The sequence below is a fragment of the Cygnus olor genome, chromosome 9, assembly GCF_009769625.2.
Source record: "Cygnus olor isolate bCygOlo1 chromosome 9, bCygOlo1.pri.v2, whole genome shotgun sequence".
In the NCBI taxonomy this organism is placed as follows: Eukaryota; Metazoa; Chordata; class Aves; order Anseriformes; family Anatidae; genus Cygnus; species Cygnus olor.
Window position 1 is genome coordinate 10,786,165 of NC_049177.1, and position 16,216 is coordinate 10,802,380.

Consider the following 16,216-nt stretch of genomic DNA (forward strand, 5'->3'; position numbering starts at 1 on the left):
GGTCACCTCTGCTGACCGGCAGCCCCAGTGCTGCCCATACCAGGCGCTCCCTCCACCCCTGAAGGCCAAACTCCAAGGAAATGTTCAGCTCTACCCATGATGCCTCCACAACATGAAACTACCCAAGGGACTATCAGTGTTTGGCCAAAACAAATGTGCCTGTGGAAAACTTACAATTGTTTGGAGTGGGACAAAAACCTGTTGCAGAAATCTATCAAAATGGCTACTTTGGAGTGTTCAGACTCTTTTTTGCTCTCTCTCTTTAACTTATCCCTCAGTACACTTCACTATACTCATAGGCGCTTTCTTGAGTTCTTGTGTCTCTTTCTTCAGCCCCTTTAAATCAGCATCCTTTCTTGTGGATTGGCTGGAAGGGTCAGTGTCCCACCAAGGATTTAATCTTCACATTATTTGGGGAAGAAAGAAAGTCCTGATGTTAATATGGAGTTACACATCTAGTGCTCCCTCGGATTCCTGCTCCAAATGTAACTCTAATTAATTCTAAATGGGAAATTCTTCTGGCTTCATCAACAATGACATCTGCAGGAACACCAGTCACACAGAGGTTTTCAGCTACTACAGCAAATATCTAGTATAGGAATAACAATGGATTATATATATCCCCCAGTGAGATCAGAAGAAATAAATACACTTTGGTATCACGGGTTATAGCAAATGTCTAAGTAATATAAATCAGATTAAATATCACAGCAGATCAGCACTGTAGTACCACCAGCAAAGCAAAGGTGTGTCTGAGTAGAAATAGTGCCCAGGGAGAAAAAATGCCATGACTACATGGTCTGTATACATTGGCCATCACCAAAGGGACATGACTTAGTTTTCATTCAATGCACCACAAAATAATACAGGAGATTTCCAGATTATAATTTCTGCTTTTCACAATGTTTTTGGTTTAGCTTCTTGATTTGTTAAGGCTTTTTTGTATACAATCTCACTATGTGTTTTTCAATCACAGACATCCAAGGTGACCACAAACGCAACAGGACCATTACTAAATGGGAATTTAAAACTTCTAGGAGAATTAGAAAATGGCACAAGGCAGAATCCTGGTCCTGGCTATTAGAGTTTATATGTAAAATATGAAGAAACAGTTCTACTCTGAAAGCATAGAGACATTACATTTGCTATAGGCATGCTGGGGGAGGGCATGCCTATAGCAATCAACCAAATAAAACCAATGTGGTTAGGATACCACCTCCAAGTGGGGGAAAAACAATACAAAACACAACCCTATTTACATACTGCTTTGTTTGTGTATACCTGTTTCTAAACTGAAAAATGTTCTGTAAAATACAGCATATCTCAAGCTCAGAAAGTCTACTAGACATAGTCATATTTTGAAGGGTACGAGCGTCCTCCATCCTCGCTTCGAGGAGCTTCTTCATACCCTGGACCCTTCCTAGTCTTCGTTTCAGGTTCGTATCCCGAACCGACCTTATAGGGCCCCGTTCTGTAGGAGATGTTCCGCCCCGACGCGTTGTAGGACACTGCCTTGTAACTGGAAGAGACATGAGAGGTGGCATCAGCTACTGCGGGCTCTGTGACTCCCCTGTGCTGCAACCTGTGCTCCTGTTTGCTGTTGAGTTTTGGAAAACTGTACTGTCATTACTTAAAGTTGCTGAATATGATAAGCGCCAACCACCCACAGACAGGCTACAAGTCTCTCTCACATTTTTTCATAAACTTATCCTTTCTTTCCTGTGAGTAAATCGCTGGCTGAGTGAAGAACCTCCCAAGGTCTTCCCTGCGCTTCCTTTTCTCACAGCTAAACAACCCCGTTTCCCTCATCAGCTCCTCATAAGACTTGTTAACCATGATAACTTTTGCAATGGGGTCATTATGCCTACACCTGTCTTGTGGTGTACTGGCTGCATGCTGTCTTGCCACCCAAGGCCTCATGCAATACCTTCCTGTGTCCACCACAGACAGACTTACCGGGATTCTTCTGGAACCATTCCTCTGCAAGCAAGGCACATCATGATGCCTCCTACAAGGGCCAGGCCGCCCGCCACCCAACCAACGAAGAGGGCTGAGCCAAAAGTGTACCTACAAAAGAGCAATGTGCCTGGTTACTGCCGTGTCCATGGTGTTTCTTCAACAACATCCCAGTCAATTTGCTCAGACTAATTATCCTTATCTCCAGTGCAGATAAGAACTAGACTCAATGAATCTTCCAAGTCATGGGACCAGATTAATATGCACCCAGAGTTTATTTTTCCTTCAGCTGCAGCATGCCCTGGCCCTGAGGGAAATCTGCACCTTGCAGCATCCTGAGCTGAACAATCACCTACCTGTTCTGAACGTTCTGCATTCCCTGGTACATGTTGGTTGTGGACATCCAGAAGTTTGTGACCAGCATGTTGGCAAATACGGACACTCCAGTGATGGCACACAGACCTGAGATCAGACAGAAGGGCTGACTGAGACCCACGTAGCACAAGCGGTCACCTTGGGCCTTGAGGAAGCACCTTACAGCTTGGCTGAGACACTGCTTTGTGTCCTGGCATTGGTGCCTTATGGAGAATTGGAGACCCACTGTGTGTTTGCATTTCTGACACAATTTCTACATACTTACATTCCAGCAGCAAGAATAAAACTTCATACTTCAAAATCCCAAGTCCTACCAGCAGAAATGCCTGTGACCATATGTGATGAAGACTGGTCCAGTCCTCAATTTCTGGCAAACACAATGATTTGCATATGAAAGACACAACACCACCCACTTACCTGCAACAATAAACATGATGCCAGAGGTCAGAGTCATGTTGGCTTTTGCAGAATCCTCCATGTTGCCGATACGAATGCATTTCAGAGCAAAAATGCACACAAAAAGGCCAAGGATGCCCAGAACAATACCCACGATCATGAGGGCCCTCACAGCCTGGAACATTGCTGCAAAACAAATTAACAAGAGCCACAATGAACAACTGAATTGAGATTTGATGGAGCCTGGGAAGTTTTTAAAGACTATTTCTATCTAAAAATAAAAATGTTAAAGGAAAAAAAAAACAACTAAAATAGTTTAATTTGCTGAAAGCAAAGACCATCCAATGAAAAACGGGCACCACATCTACTCTCAGCATAATTTGGGATGCCTCTGGAAATGCAGCTGTTTGTCTCAAGTTCCCAAAGAGTTTGATGGTTTAAACAACTTCTTTTTGGAAATGTTCATGGGTATTGGTCATGATTTATTCTGCTGAAATTGATGGAAAGGGGTTGGTATACAGCTGGGGCAAGTGTGAATCAGGCTTGGGTGGCCTTCTCTGTTGCTGCTCAAAATAAAGCATGTCAGCTGATTGCATTTGCATTGAAAAATATTTCATAAGAGTGGAAAAATCGTGACTTTCTAATGTGAGAAAGTTAAAATAAAGCCTAAATTATCTTAAGATACTGATATTCCTACTCATTCTCAGTGTGATAATGGATATTTAACATTGCAGGAATACGTCAGGTCCTTAATTTAAATATTGCAGGAGCCCCAAACTATATTGTTAGAAATGCCACAACTTTCTACCTGCATTTCAAAGTGGAATAGAAACTTTCTTTTCTTCATTTAATTTGTAAGGATTTGCTCATTTTACCTCTCTGTATTTATGTATATCGCTGCTGCACCTCTAACTTACATCACACTGTTGCTCTGTTGTTGTTTGGCTGATCTGTTTTAAAAAAGCTGGAATTTTTCCATAACTGAACTGATTTGAGAAAGATTTTTTTCCCCAGGCAGCAATGAGCACAGAGAGCTCCACCCAGTTGTCCATGGTATTCCAACCACTCTGTGACTCCAAGAAAAGTTCTGTATGTTCCTCCTTTATAAAACACATGGCACAGGACACGAGAAAATCACCTTGACCAATACTGCACATAGGCCAAGAGACAGCAACAAGGCTTCAGCAACGACCAACCCAGCATGTCCTTTGATTGCTTATTTGTAATATTAGACTTGTATACACCCATCCATGTTCATTAATATGACATGCGAATGCCCTAGCCCTGAATTTATTGAGCACATTGCCATCAAGGCAGGGTTGCTTGGTTGGAGGCAAGCTGTGATGCTGGTGGGAGCTGAGCACTGCTGTCCATCAGGCAGCAAAACCCCTCCAGGCTCCTCCTGGCTTGAATAGAAAAGTAGGGGGAAAAGCAAAGAGGAACATGCACCTTTTAAAATGGAGAAGTGAAGGGAAAAGACCAGGCATTTGAACACCAAGATGATTTTCTAATACAGGCACATATCCTGTCTTGCTTGCAGCCTGATGCTCCCCACCCTGGCAGAGACAGGAAAGCGGCAGTGCTGGCAGGGCATTGGGAGGATGTTGTCAAAAGTATTTCAAAGGCTGTTGTGACTTGGCCAGGACACTTTGAAGCCTCTTTTTGCCCTGCCATGAGCTCTCGCAGCCTTGGGTTTGGTTTTGATGCTTCCCTGTGCATGACACTCAGGGAAGATGACAAGAGCTTGTGAGTGATTGAGAGGGACAGGCAACATATCCCACAGCCCCAGCGGCTGCGGTAACTCTGCCCATCATCCCTTTTACTGGGCTGGCCCAGGGAAGGGAAGGGAACTGTTTACAAACCCTCCCCAGGACGGCAAGGTGTATGGAGCCTGAGCAGAACCACACCGGAACAACAACACCTGGACAAACAGCCATTTGCCATCCCACAAGCTGGGACTACATCACCTTCTCCCATCTGGCAGTCCCACTGGGGCTGCTGCTCTTATGACTCAATTTGCCCTTATCAGCTGATAACAAGTGCTAACGAGCCTGGGATTTTCAATCTCCCATTCATCAGCCCCCAGGTGCGAGCTCACTAGTTATTATTCATCCGAGAACAAGAAGCTGGCGGATATGCCTTATCAGCCCTCAAAAGGTGTTCGTGCAGCACCTGATGCAAAGCAGAGAGCTGTAAAGAGAAGAAAATCACAATACTCATTTGTCTTTACAATCACTTAAGTTTCTTTCTAACTGCTTGGTTTCAGGACGGGCAACAGAGGCTAATAAGGCAGACACTATGTATAAGACACTACGGGTCCTGATGGCAGGTCCTTGTAGCCTTCAGAGTCTGTCTCCAGGACAGTCCTTTGTTCCTGGGATGCTTTCTACAGACCTTCTGGTCTCTCTGTATCATCACTAGGGTGGTTCAAGACCTTCAAGAATAGGTGATTCAAAGTCAAGACCTCACCAGGATATCATGGGCTCACAGGAGAGATGTTCCCAGGGCTTTGAGTGCCCGTGGAAGGGCATAACGGGCAGGCCAAGCCAAGCACCTCCTGCAGACACCAGACTTCTGCTGGAGCACCAAAGTCCAAGTGTGGTGGATCTCCACTGAAAAGCAGCAATTTGCCACCATGAGAAGGGTAGAGAAGGGACACATGGCAAGGCACAACAAAGTGCAAAGCAATCAGCTGTCGCTCCTCTCTGCAGAATGTCGGTGCCACGGGGATGACTTATGCATTGTTTCTGCAAAGGGATGGAAGGGAAAAGAAAGTGCTCTCAGGTCTGCTGTGGCATTAAGACCCCTCCACAGGGATCCTGGGACCAAAAGTGAGAGCACTGCAGTATGAAGTGAATTCTGGCATCTGTCAGAAGTCCTCTGAAGAGAGCTGCTTTTCAAAGGCAGTGACCTCCTCTAGCAGGAAGGAGTGGAAGGTCACAGACAAACAAAGCAGGAGGCTAAGGAAAATAATTGTACCAGGAGCACTACCTACCATGCTGCCCTGTAGTTGAAGCCAAGCACAGAAACTACCTGCCTGTCTTTGCATGTGTATTTTGCATGGGATACAACAGCTGTGCTTGTTTTGCACACACACGATTTCCATACAAAGGGATTGTCTGCCAGAAAACAGTATCAATGCAAGCACATCACCAATAAATAAATAAATAAATAAATAAATAAATAAATAAATAAAAAGTCTGCAATTTTGAATCAATTTGCATCACCATGTTTTTTCAGCCCTAAGCGGAACTGGAGAGCTGTCTTTCCCCCCAGTGTTGCTGTGAGTAGTGAGAGGTGAGTGAAACAAAGCAACTTAAAGTCATCCAAACTAACACCACCAGCATTTCTGTTACTAATACAAAATACAAAGGTGAAAATGTAAGTTTATGATGAGTGTGATCAATGGAATATAGAAAGTTTGGGGGAAAATGCTTTTTTTTGAGTTAACCAGATTGAAGCTAGGGCATTCCTTCTTTATGTTTTAAGGTCATCATCAACTAAATGAGCACATAAAGAGAATAAAACTGACAGAATATCTATGACACAACAGAAAGTGTCTGTGAATGCCTTGCACATTTCTTTGTTGCTTTATGACTTAAAAATAAAATGAAAAGTAGAATCTTGATAATGATTAATTCGCATCTAAGTAATGGTTAGCATTGCCTCAATGCTCTTTTAAAGCACAATCGCATACACACAGCACTATTATGATATGTAAATGTAGAGATCAACATGTGTATGTATGGTTTAATAAATATATTTTCTTCTGTCAAATGAATGTGGCCAGGTAAGGAGTGATGCCATCCACCAGCTTTGTTCTTCAAAATGAGCAAGAATTCACTTGGCAATCCCAAGGCTGGAGCCCCAGGAACACATTTATTCCATCACACCCCTCAGGATGGTCACAGCCTGTTCTCAAAAGGCAAAAACCGCCACCAGCATCCTGCTCTTCAACACAGCATTTGCTCCTGCCTTGCAGAAGGGGAGGATGGTGGGCATCCGTGAGGGTACGGGCTGAGAGCCTGCCTTGTGCTTTCTTCTGCACCAGTCATTAGATGCAAAAGGCCTGCATGCAGTGGCACTTGTTTGCACCTAGCTGCAACAGTGCACCAAGAGTGAAAAGGCACTCAGAACTCTATTTGGTGCTTGGTGGCACGGCATGGGTGCCATAGGGCACGGGGAGGCATGTGGAGCTGGGCTGGCTGCCCCCTTCCCATGGCTCCAGCTAGCTTGGGAGCACTGGAATACCCTCGCATGCATGGATGTGGGAAAAACTGCTCCTTTTGTACCTAACACTGTGGAAATCGCTAGCAAACAAGAAAGTAAAACCCCTCTGCAACCTACTGCTGCAACCACTAAAACTCCGCGGTGACTGAGCGCACCCTTCCCCTCCTCGCCCTGCCCATACTGCTCAGAGGCAGATTTCTTCCATTATAGAAAAAATCTGTATTTTATGGGAAAAATAATACAATTGTTTTCATCAGAACCTGCAATTCTGATAACAACACAATACCCGCGCACAGCTGCTTTCCTTGTGCTTTGATCCAAAGGGGCAGAATATCTGCAGTCTAAGCATCCTCACTCTCCTCACATCAGTAACGGAGCTGAGCCCCCTGGCACTCATCCAGAGATCACCTACACATGCTCCAAGTTGTAGTCTGCACCGAGTAAAGGTATTATTTTGGTAACAAATACGTGCATATTTTTATGCCCGTGCACCGAGAAGCCTGGAAATTTTATTCCTTGCAAAGTGCTTTAAGATTTCTGCTCCTGTTTGTGGGTGCAGAGCTACAAGAGAGCTCCTGGGTTAAACCTGGTGCATCTTTTGCCCTACCTGGCAGCCCAAGAATGGTGAAATACGGCCGGCACTCTGTAAAGCCTGAGCTCTGCCGCACGCAGCTCCTCCACAGTCCCTGATACTGGAAGACGGCTGTGACCGGGTTGTCATACAAGTCCTGCGTGCTCCACATATCCATGGCAGTGGACACCATGCACCCCGCAACCCCCAGCGACGAGACGATGAACCCCATCACCTGGCAGATGGTGGTGGACATGGTGTCTCCCCCAGCGAAAGGAGGTGAGACAGCCCCAGGGAAGCCGCAGACCTAATGGGAGCACCGAAGTCCTCCCGACTGAGCCACCAGAAACGCAGCAGCCCTTATCAGATGCTTTCCATTGAGCGGTGTGTTTGCACAAAGTGTTTTTGCAAGATAGTCCGGTTTCACTCTCACTGGGTCGGTTTGTGCTGGCAGGGCCCAAGATACGAGCTTTTGTCCTTTAGAAGTGCTTGTCCTTCTCAGGCTAAGCGGCCACACTCAGTCAAGTGTTGGGCAACCCACTCAGAGCTTGTGCCGGCCCCCGCCGAAACCCTTCACTGCCCATTGGGCTCCTGCTGCATGCTTGGCATGGCATGAGCATGCTGAGAGGGGCAGGGGGAAAGAGCACGTTCCCAGGAGAGCTCAGCACCCACAGCTCACCACCTCCTTGGCTCTCTGATTACACAACAGGGGAGGAAATCTGCCAGTGGGCCAAGATGGGGACACCTCCGTGCCCTGCCGTCCCTGTGGGCCGTAAAAGAGGTGTGGAGGTGGATAGGGACACCAGTGATGAGCTCGGTGAGTGACATGGGGCCACCACCACAAACAGGGACATCGCCGCTCCTTGCAGCCTCCTGGAGCATCACCGAGGTCACCTCAAATGCTCAAGAGCCCCCAAATGACCCAGCAATGCTCCCCCAGCCCTGTTCTCCTCCAACCCACATCCCCATCACCACCATCATGTGGCCCCACCAAAACCTATGTGGGGGGCAGGGACCACTCAGAAAGTGCCTTTTTGCAGGTGCTTGTCTGCATTAGGTAGGGCAGTGGTCCTGGAAAATGGGGCAGGGGATATAAGAATTAGGAAATGAATTATCTCTTGGCACAGCGGTGAAGTGCTAGGCTCAGGGGAGTAATACAAATCTGCCGTGATGCTCTGCCAATGGAGCGCAGTGAGATACAAGTACCCTCCGGACTTCACGCTCATCCCTTCTGATCCAAGACCCTGCTCCAAGAGATTTAGTTCAGCCCTGACCTAGAAACAAATTCTTGCTTTATCCAGCCCAGCTCTGTGCCACCATCCCTCTCCATACAATCTCCTGGTCATGACGCCACGTGAAAGCTACAAGGAAAGGAGGAGAAGCTGATTTCTGCAGATGGGTGACTTACAGTGGGGTTATTACACATTGGCTATTCCTTCTGGAGAACCTGGGGCACCCGTTTTGCTTTTGGGACTGTGCAGAGGGCTGGTGGGCAGCAGGAAGTGCACTGGAGTGTGGTAGCTCCTCCTATGGCAACCAAAGCCATTTCACATCTTGTGTACAGCTACAGATCACAGCCATCAAAGCCCTCCAGGGCCAGGCACAAGATGTCTTTGCTTCCAACAATTTTATTCAAATTTAGTCATTTCCACTGGCAAGTTTACACCAGGGGAAGGGCCAGCTCCAACATATCTAAAGGTCAGAAGTAGTCAGCAAAAGTAATAATGTGACCAAAACCCATGGAAGTGAGCCCTTGAGAATGAGAGATGCTAGCAGCTGCTCATCCTCAGTGAGGAAGAGGGCACGCTCACAAACATCAAACATACCTCATCTGGGGTAATTCATAGTGAAAAGTCGGGGCTGGGGAGGACCTGGAAGCCGGGAGGACAATAAGGGCCAGAACAAGCAATGTAGCCAGCTCCACATCCTGACCTTTATGGCCCCACAGCCTGTGGCAGATGGGAGCAGAGGAAGGAGATGCCCAAATGTTGTCCCCATTCCCGTGCATCACTCCGGAAGGGCTGGTTATGTCCAAGCCTGATGCTGCCCAGCAGGTCCGAAGGACTGCTCTCCCTCTTGCCTTCTTCTTGCCACCAAGTGCCAAGAGGCCACATCTCTCTTTTTCCAGGCTAGACCATTTCTAGCCATGTCCCAGTGACCAGTGTTCCTCCAGGACATCACTCCTGCTCCCAAGGCTGGTGTCACCTTGCAGGATTTGCGTGCAATGGCTTGCAGAGCTGCACACACACACACACACAAATGGACCCCAGGGCTGGTCACAGCTAAAAATAACCCCTTGGGGAAAAATATATATATAGATAGTGGAGGGAAATGCAAAGGACAAACATTTTCTTCCTGATTTTTTCCCAAGAACCTCCACCCAGCTCGCTGATGGCGGTGGCCCTCCTGCACGCCGTGTCTGTGTGTTTGCTTTGCCGGGAGGGGAGCAACCACTCCTTCCTCTGACCCCTTCTGCTCGTTTCGGCTGCCTGCAGCTGGAGCGGCACTTCCAGCCAGCAAGGAGGTTCCCTTCTCCTCTCCCTCTGCACCATTTCACACCCCGAGCCTCATCTCTCGTCCCACACACCTGCTGGAAGTAGTCCATCAGATTGTCCCTATTTGTGCCTCGGCCTGGTGGTCTGCCACCCAGGCAGCGCTGCCTCACTAATCTTCCCTTGGGGATGCTGTTTTCTGCTGCTGAGGTGGTAATGCTGCTTCTCATCAATGTTATTCAGGGGCATGAAAACCATGCAGCATGGTGGAGCAGTCCAAAACCATCACCAACAGCCTTCAGGCACACGAGAAAGCCTGGATGAACCCGTCTGTCTCTGATTTCGAGGGCCCAAACTGAATCATGCCTCAGAATAGGATTAACCAGGGCAGGGACAGACATTTTCCCCCATATCCTCAGGAGTGCTCCCCCAGAAAATGGAGCTGAGCAGCAGCTTGGGCAATGGGGGTCATGCTGAGTCCTGAGCTGAGCAAAAAATAAACCCTCAGCCACGCTCAGCACCCCAGGCACTGCTGTATTTGAAGGATTTTTAACTTTTGGGGAGGTTTTTATTTGTTCATTGCTGGGCATATTGCTTCAGGTGCTATCCAGCCAGCCCAGCATTAGCTGCTTGCCTTTTCTCATGCTCCGATTCGTATCGTGCTTGTAGACACGGGACTCAAAGTCCCCACAGGTACCTTCCTCGGTGGCTGTTTGTAGAAAAGTTATGGAAAAAAAAAAAAAAAAAACAAACACACAAACCTGTTTCCATCCCAATCCTTCCTCCAGCCTATTTTCTCTGCCTTTCTGAAATGTTCTTATTTTAAACCCAAACGTAGTGTGCTTGTTGTTAATGGTTGCTTCTGAACCGCACACGATAGGGGAAAAATACATTTCCCTTTGCAAAAAAAATCTCATCGCACCATTTTCCCAGCACCCAGTCCAATAATAGCTGATGACCTGGAGGTTTTGTCTGAACTGCTGGCTCAGTGCACGACCTGAAAAATCGTTGCGTGGTGGGCAGCTGTAGAGCATGTCTCAGCATCTTTACCACCCCGATACCCACCTCCAGCCACTCCTGGCGTTTGTCTATGGCCCAGAGTGGCTGGATGGTGGGGGACCTCTCCCCAAGCATGGACCTGTTGTTCAGTCTCCACCAAGGAGGTCAAATTTTTGGGCCAGAGTGCTTGCCCTGCTGCATGATGATGCCAAGCCAAATCAGAGGAAGGGGCACGACGTGGCACATCTCTCACGAAGACCAAGCTGCCTCACCAAGAAGCAGAGAATGGGGCTGCTCCCCACTCCGAGGTATACCAAACGAGGAAAAGGAAGGGTACTTTGTGACCACTCCCCTCTGCAACCTTTATTTCAGCTCATTCTTGCTTTATCTACCCAGGCGTCAGCTATGTATTATCTCAAAACCGTTCACTGGTTCCATTGCAACTCCTGAATGTTATCACTGCCTCTCCCATAAAATCACCTACAACTCATGTTGACTTTAAAATTTGCAAATATAGCTCACACCCTGCCAGTCAGTTCCAGCTTGTTCAGGACGAAATAAAGCAAACCCACACTTTTCTTTCTGTCCCTCCATTGCTATGATGACTGCAACCTCCGAAATATGTGGCCCACAGGTCCATAGCATGAGAAGGGCTGCCCAGCCTTTCCGAACCTTGGTGGGGAAAGGGGTAGTGGCAGCACCCCATCACATCTCAGGCATCCTCTACCCCACTGGTCTTCAGGTGGTCCAGACAGGTTTTGGAGGTCCCTCAGCAGAGCTGGCATGAATGGAGATGCATCCTTCCCCACAAGCCTCTGAGCTGTAGCTCAGCCCCAACACAGCAATTAGCAGCCCCCATCCTTACGAACATCCAGCAGAAATGCTGTTTCCTTGGCAAGTGGGCTGCCCAATCTCAAAAAAACAAAACAAAACAAAAAACAAAACAAAACAAAACCACCCAGAAACCCAGGGCAAGGTTTTTCCTAGGGCTATGCCAAAAAATGTGAGTTGGTTGTACATAAATAAAAATAAAAATAAAAATAAAAATAAAATAAAAATAAAAAATTAAAACTTCTTAGAATTTCATTAATAGACTGAAAAAAAAAAATCCAAGACAGCAAAAGACCCTTCATAGCCTAGAGTTCATGACAAGTCCAAGCCAATGCCTAGAGGACACAAATACCCTGCCACATAAGCTTGCATGGCCACTAAAAGTTACCAGCTACAGAAGTTTAATGGGATGCTTTCAGACTCAAAGTTTGCTGTTGGAAAATCTGAAATATTCTTATTTTTTAAGTCACCAACCTTTTGTTACAGAGCTGAGAGATGTCTCAGCCTTTCTAGGAGGGTCAAAAGGGATTTTGTCTCAAGACCAAAATGCCCTTTCAGAAACGGCTGAACAGCTCTAGCTGAAGATGACTGGAAAAAAAGAGACCAAAATAGAAAAGAGGAAGATTACTGCCAACGTTATTGTAGGTTAACTAACTTGTAAGCAACTGAAAAACTCTCATTTTTACGGAAAGTGTGACTTCTGCAATAGGTGAAATAATCACCTTCACCAGTGCTTAGCTACCTCTTTTTCTCTATTATTTGTATGTTCAAATTCAGATCGTGTCCTCCAGACAGTCACGGTAAGGTCTGCCCACACACCGAAACAAGCAGCAAAAATAATAAGAGAAAGCAAAATCAGAACAAGCAGGCTTAGATCTCAAGTGACACATTTCACCAGAGACTGACTGTTTATAGCCGAGCAGTGAGGGGGAGAGACATAAAGTACCTGTTATTTCTCATTTTCATCTATTATCTTGATTTTTCCTCAATCTATTTGAAATTAAAATTCCCAACTAAATTGAAGATAGATGATGGGCAAGGCAAGTTTAATCTTTGCTATGGGAGCAAGGGATTGAAAAAAAAAATCCTCAGAAACCCAAACTTCACTGATGTACTCAGGTCACCTCGCTGCTTTGCTGGAGTCCTATTATTTTTATTCACTCTGGCACTATTGTTCCCAATATAAATTGCCATTGTCAGAATAATAAATAGGGGTTTATAATGGAAATGCTGACAAACCATTAACTATGGTGCGGTTTGCAAGGGGGGTTTAATGGAGATCAAGGTGCAGCATGGTTAGAATAAATGTTGTGACAATATGCTTAAATAATTTCTTTGCAAATTAATAATTTCATTTTTAGCATCACTTTTTGCCCCCCCGTGGCTGGGATGCAGCTGCCCTTCAGCAGCAGCGGGTGGGATGAGATGCCCGTAGGAGCAGATGAATACAGGGGATGGAGCCCAGAGGCCTGGAGCTTATTTTTGCACCAGCTTCTCCAGAGACTGGCAGTGCCAAATGATATATAATGGAGGGGAAAGTGGGGGTACATGGAGTGACTTGAGAAAAAGAGCAAGCCCTGCTCATTAAAAAGAAAGAAAAAATCCACCTCGCTTCACAGGGCAGTGCTGATAGCACTGGCTGCAGAAATCAGCTCGTCGGGACAAAAGCACATGAATATTCACATAGCTGCACACCAGCGGGGAAGGCAATGACCCCTCAGCACATTTGGGGGTTTTTACTGCAACTTCAGGAGTGTCAGGATCCCACCCACCTTTATTTTTAAAAGTTGTGCTTTATTATATATATATATTTTTTAGTCCCTGTTTGTTTGTGCAATAAACCCAGCAATTCACCCAGTAGCTCTGTTGAACCTCTAAGGTGAGCAGTTCATTGAAAATCTCAACATTTAGGAGAGGATTTGGGAGGGACAGAGCCATCTCCAGCAACCAGTCGGATAAATGCAGGAAATCCACCCCCCAGTCTGATTGTTCTGTATTTGCATTTTAGGAAATTAACGCCCACTCTACAGCCAGCATTCTGGGGGCTGGGACCTGCAAGAAGGGCTGTAATCGCGCACTGCAGCGCTGGGATTTTTGAAGGTATTTCACAGCAACAAAAAGACCCCAAATCGCAGGGATTCTCCAATTTCTTCAAAGATGAAAGTAGTTCCCAGAGATGAACACTTGAAAAGTTCAACTGTTCCTTCTCTAGAGTTACATTCTCCATAATTTTAAGCTTTCAGAGCTGACAAACTGAGGAAGTTCTTTGGTGTGTGGTGGGAGAGTGTGTGTGGGCGTAACTTAAGACTACATGGGGAGAGGATTTGCTTTTTACACCTCTATTTGTTCCTTGCAAGGCAACTTTAATCTTTATGTGTATAAGCAATTAGCCTGCTGGAGTCGAGTTTTTCCAACCTGTCCTGCCCCTTGCTGCATTCATTTTCCCCTGGGGAGATGTCTCGACTTTGACAACAGTGGTAGCATGAATCCAAGCCCTGCTGTAACATCCCCCTTTGGATGTTGTCCGTGGTTCACCTGCTGCAACTCACGGCTTTTGCCAGGGACCTCACAACAGGATGCCTAGGCAGGATCAGCACCATGTCCTTCTATCAGAACGCATGCCTGCACCGAGGACATGGTGTGAACACATGGGGACATCCACAGCCACAGAAAGCCATGGCTCCAGCAAGTGGAAGATGTTCATGGGCATCCCTGGCACCTGCATGAGGATGCTAACACCAGCTGGGAATAAGGATCCAGAGGTGGGTGAATTTCTGTTTTGGAAATGTCATTTTGCAGAAGTTCTGCAATATCTGCTGATATAATTGGCTTCTTCCCTCTGTTCTTGTGTTGAAGCACAGAGGGTAGATGGATAGAATAGCCTAAGTGCCCCTCTCCTCAGTGTATTAAGGCAAGAAGGAAATCCCGATAATCCTGTTGCAACCTAATTTTTCACAGCCCTGGGTACTCTGGGCTCAACCAGGACAGAAAGGATACCCGTGGAAGGAAAAAGTGGAACTGAGGGAGAATTAGGGAGACATCCAGCCTGGTGTTGTTAGCCCATACAGTAGCAGGGTGAGCTGAACTGTGACTTATCCTCTTTGAAAAGGATCTTCTCGGACGCCAGCAACATTAGTGGTTCTGGTGGGAAGCCACATGCACCATGCAGCTGGGGTGTGAGTGTACACCCAGGTCAGCACCAGGTGCCTTGCCAGGACAACAGCTCGGCTACCTCATGCATAATCACCCATAATGAGTTTTGCTGTACCCCAGCTTGGCCACGGGAGCCGAGGTGCCTCCAAGGGCCCTGTCCTCCAAACCATGTCCCTTATGGCTAAAAGGTGGGTTCCCCACTCTGCACCGACAATCCCCCATTGTCATCACTTGCCCACAGCACCAGGCAGGAGGCAGTGCACCCACAATTCTGCCCTCCCGGCCCTCGCCACCAGCAGGCCCTACCTGGCAGCCCCAGGATGGTGAAGTAGCCACGGCACTCGGTGAAGCCGGAGCTCTCCCGGACACACGTGCGCCACAGGCCCTGGTAGTTGAACACGGCCGTCACCGGGTTGTTGTACAGGTCCTGGGTGCTCCACTGGTCCATGCATGTCGACGCGATGATGCCTCCTATTCCTAAAGCGGACACCACGAAGCCCATGGACTGGCATATTGTGACGGACATGGTGCTGGTGGCTCGCTGGGCAGGCCCTTGGCGTGCACAAGCCTCCACAATCCGGCTCTGGGGCACGCAGCCAGGGCAGACGAGACTTTTAGCTGGAGGCACAGCCTACGTCATGGACGGGAGTCAGGAGAGGTCTGGCCCGCACCATACAAACCTACCCTTTCCCTTTATCTGTTTCGGTGAGATAATTTTCCTCGCTCAGTACCAAGGGCCGTTTGTTGCAGACGGCGTGAACGCCTTGCTCTCTGTTTACCTTCTCCTTCGAAGCAGAGGTGCAGCCAGCCTGGGCAGTTGGGGATCAGGAGGTCCCTTAAACCAGTCCCTTAAACCTTCAGAGGCAGCCACACGCTCCAGGGGGGCAGGCACAGAGATGCTTAAATCAGATGCAACAGATAAAAATGATGGAGAGCCTAGTCCTTTTCTGGCATGGCTGGCAATTCTGAGCCCAGTGGGGAGGTATTTATTAGCACCCCTTTATTGGGGGGGGTGTTTGTAGGTATGTGTAGGACAAAGTGTTCTACAAACTGCTCTCATCTCAGCTACACACAACTGAGTCCAGGACCAAGCTCAGGGGGGCCATGGGATAGACCACTGCCTCATGCTTGACCACAAAATTTGAGCAAAGGATGATGTGCGGCAGAGAGTAGCATGTAGCCAAGGGCAGTGCCCCAGCAGGACAGGCATTGG

The 16,216-nt window shown here is 47.3% G+C and overlaps 1 protein-coding gene across 2 annotated transcripts; it reads right to left on the reverse strand.

Annotated features, from left to right (window-relative positions):
• Positions 1-1,341: 1,341 nt before the first annotated feature.
• Positions 1,342-15,529, reverse strand: CLDN18 (claudin 18). 2 transcript variants are annotated; one of them, XM_040567403.1, is made up of 5 exons: positions 15,310-15,529; positions 2,749-2,913; positions 2,313-2,418; positions 1,957-2,067; positions 1,342-1,519 (listed from the first exon to the last, which is right to left on the reverse strand). In XM_040567403.1, the coding sequence occupies exons 1-5, from the start codon at positions 15,527-15,529 to the stop codon at positions 1,342-1,344; spliced, it is 780 nt and encodes a 259-aa protein (XP_040423337.1). The 2 variants fall into 2 exon arrangements, with proteins under 2 accessions (XP_040423337.1, XP_040423336.1); XM_040567402.1 differs by lacking the exon at positions 15,310-15,529 and adding an exon at positions 7,565-7,784.
• Positions 15,530-16,216: the final 687 nt, after the last annotated feature.

Coding starts and splice junctions, on each gene's coding strand:
- CLDN18 (XM_040567403.1), bottom strand. CDS start 15,529: ATGTCCGTCACAATATGCCAGTCCATGGGCTTCGTGGTGTCCGCTTTA. Junction 2,419..2,748: donor CATCATGTTTATTGTTGCAG/GTAAGTGGGTGG, acceptor GTCTGATCTCAG/GTCTGTGTGCCATCACTGGA. Junction 2,068..2,312: donor ATGCAGAACGTTCAGAACAG/GTAGGTGATTGT, acceptor GCTCTTTTGTAG/GTACACTTTTGGCTCAGCCC.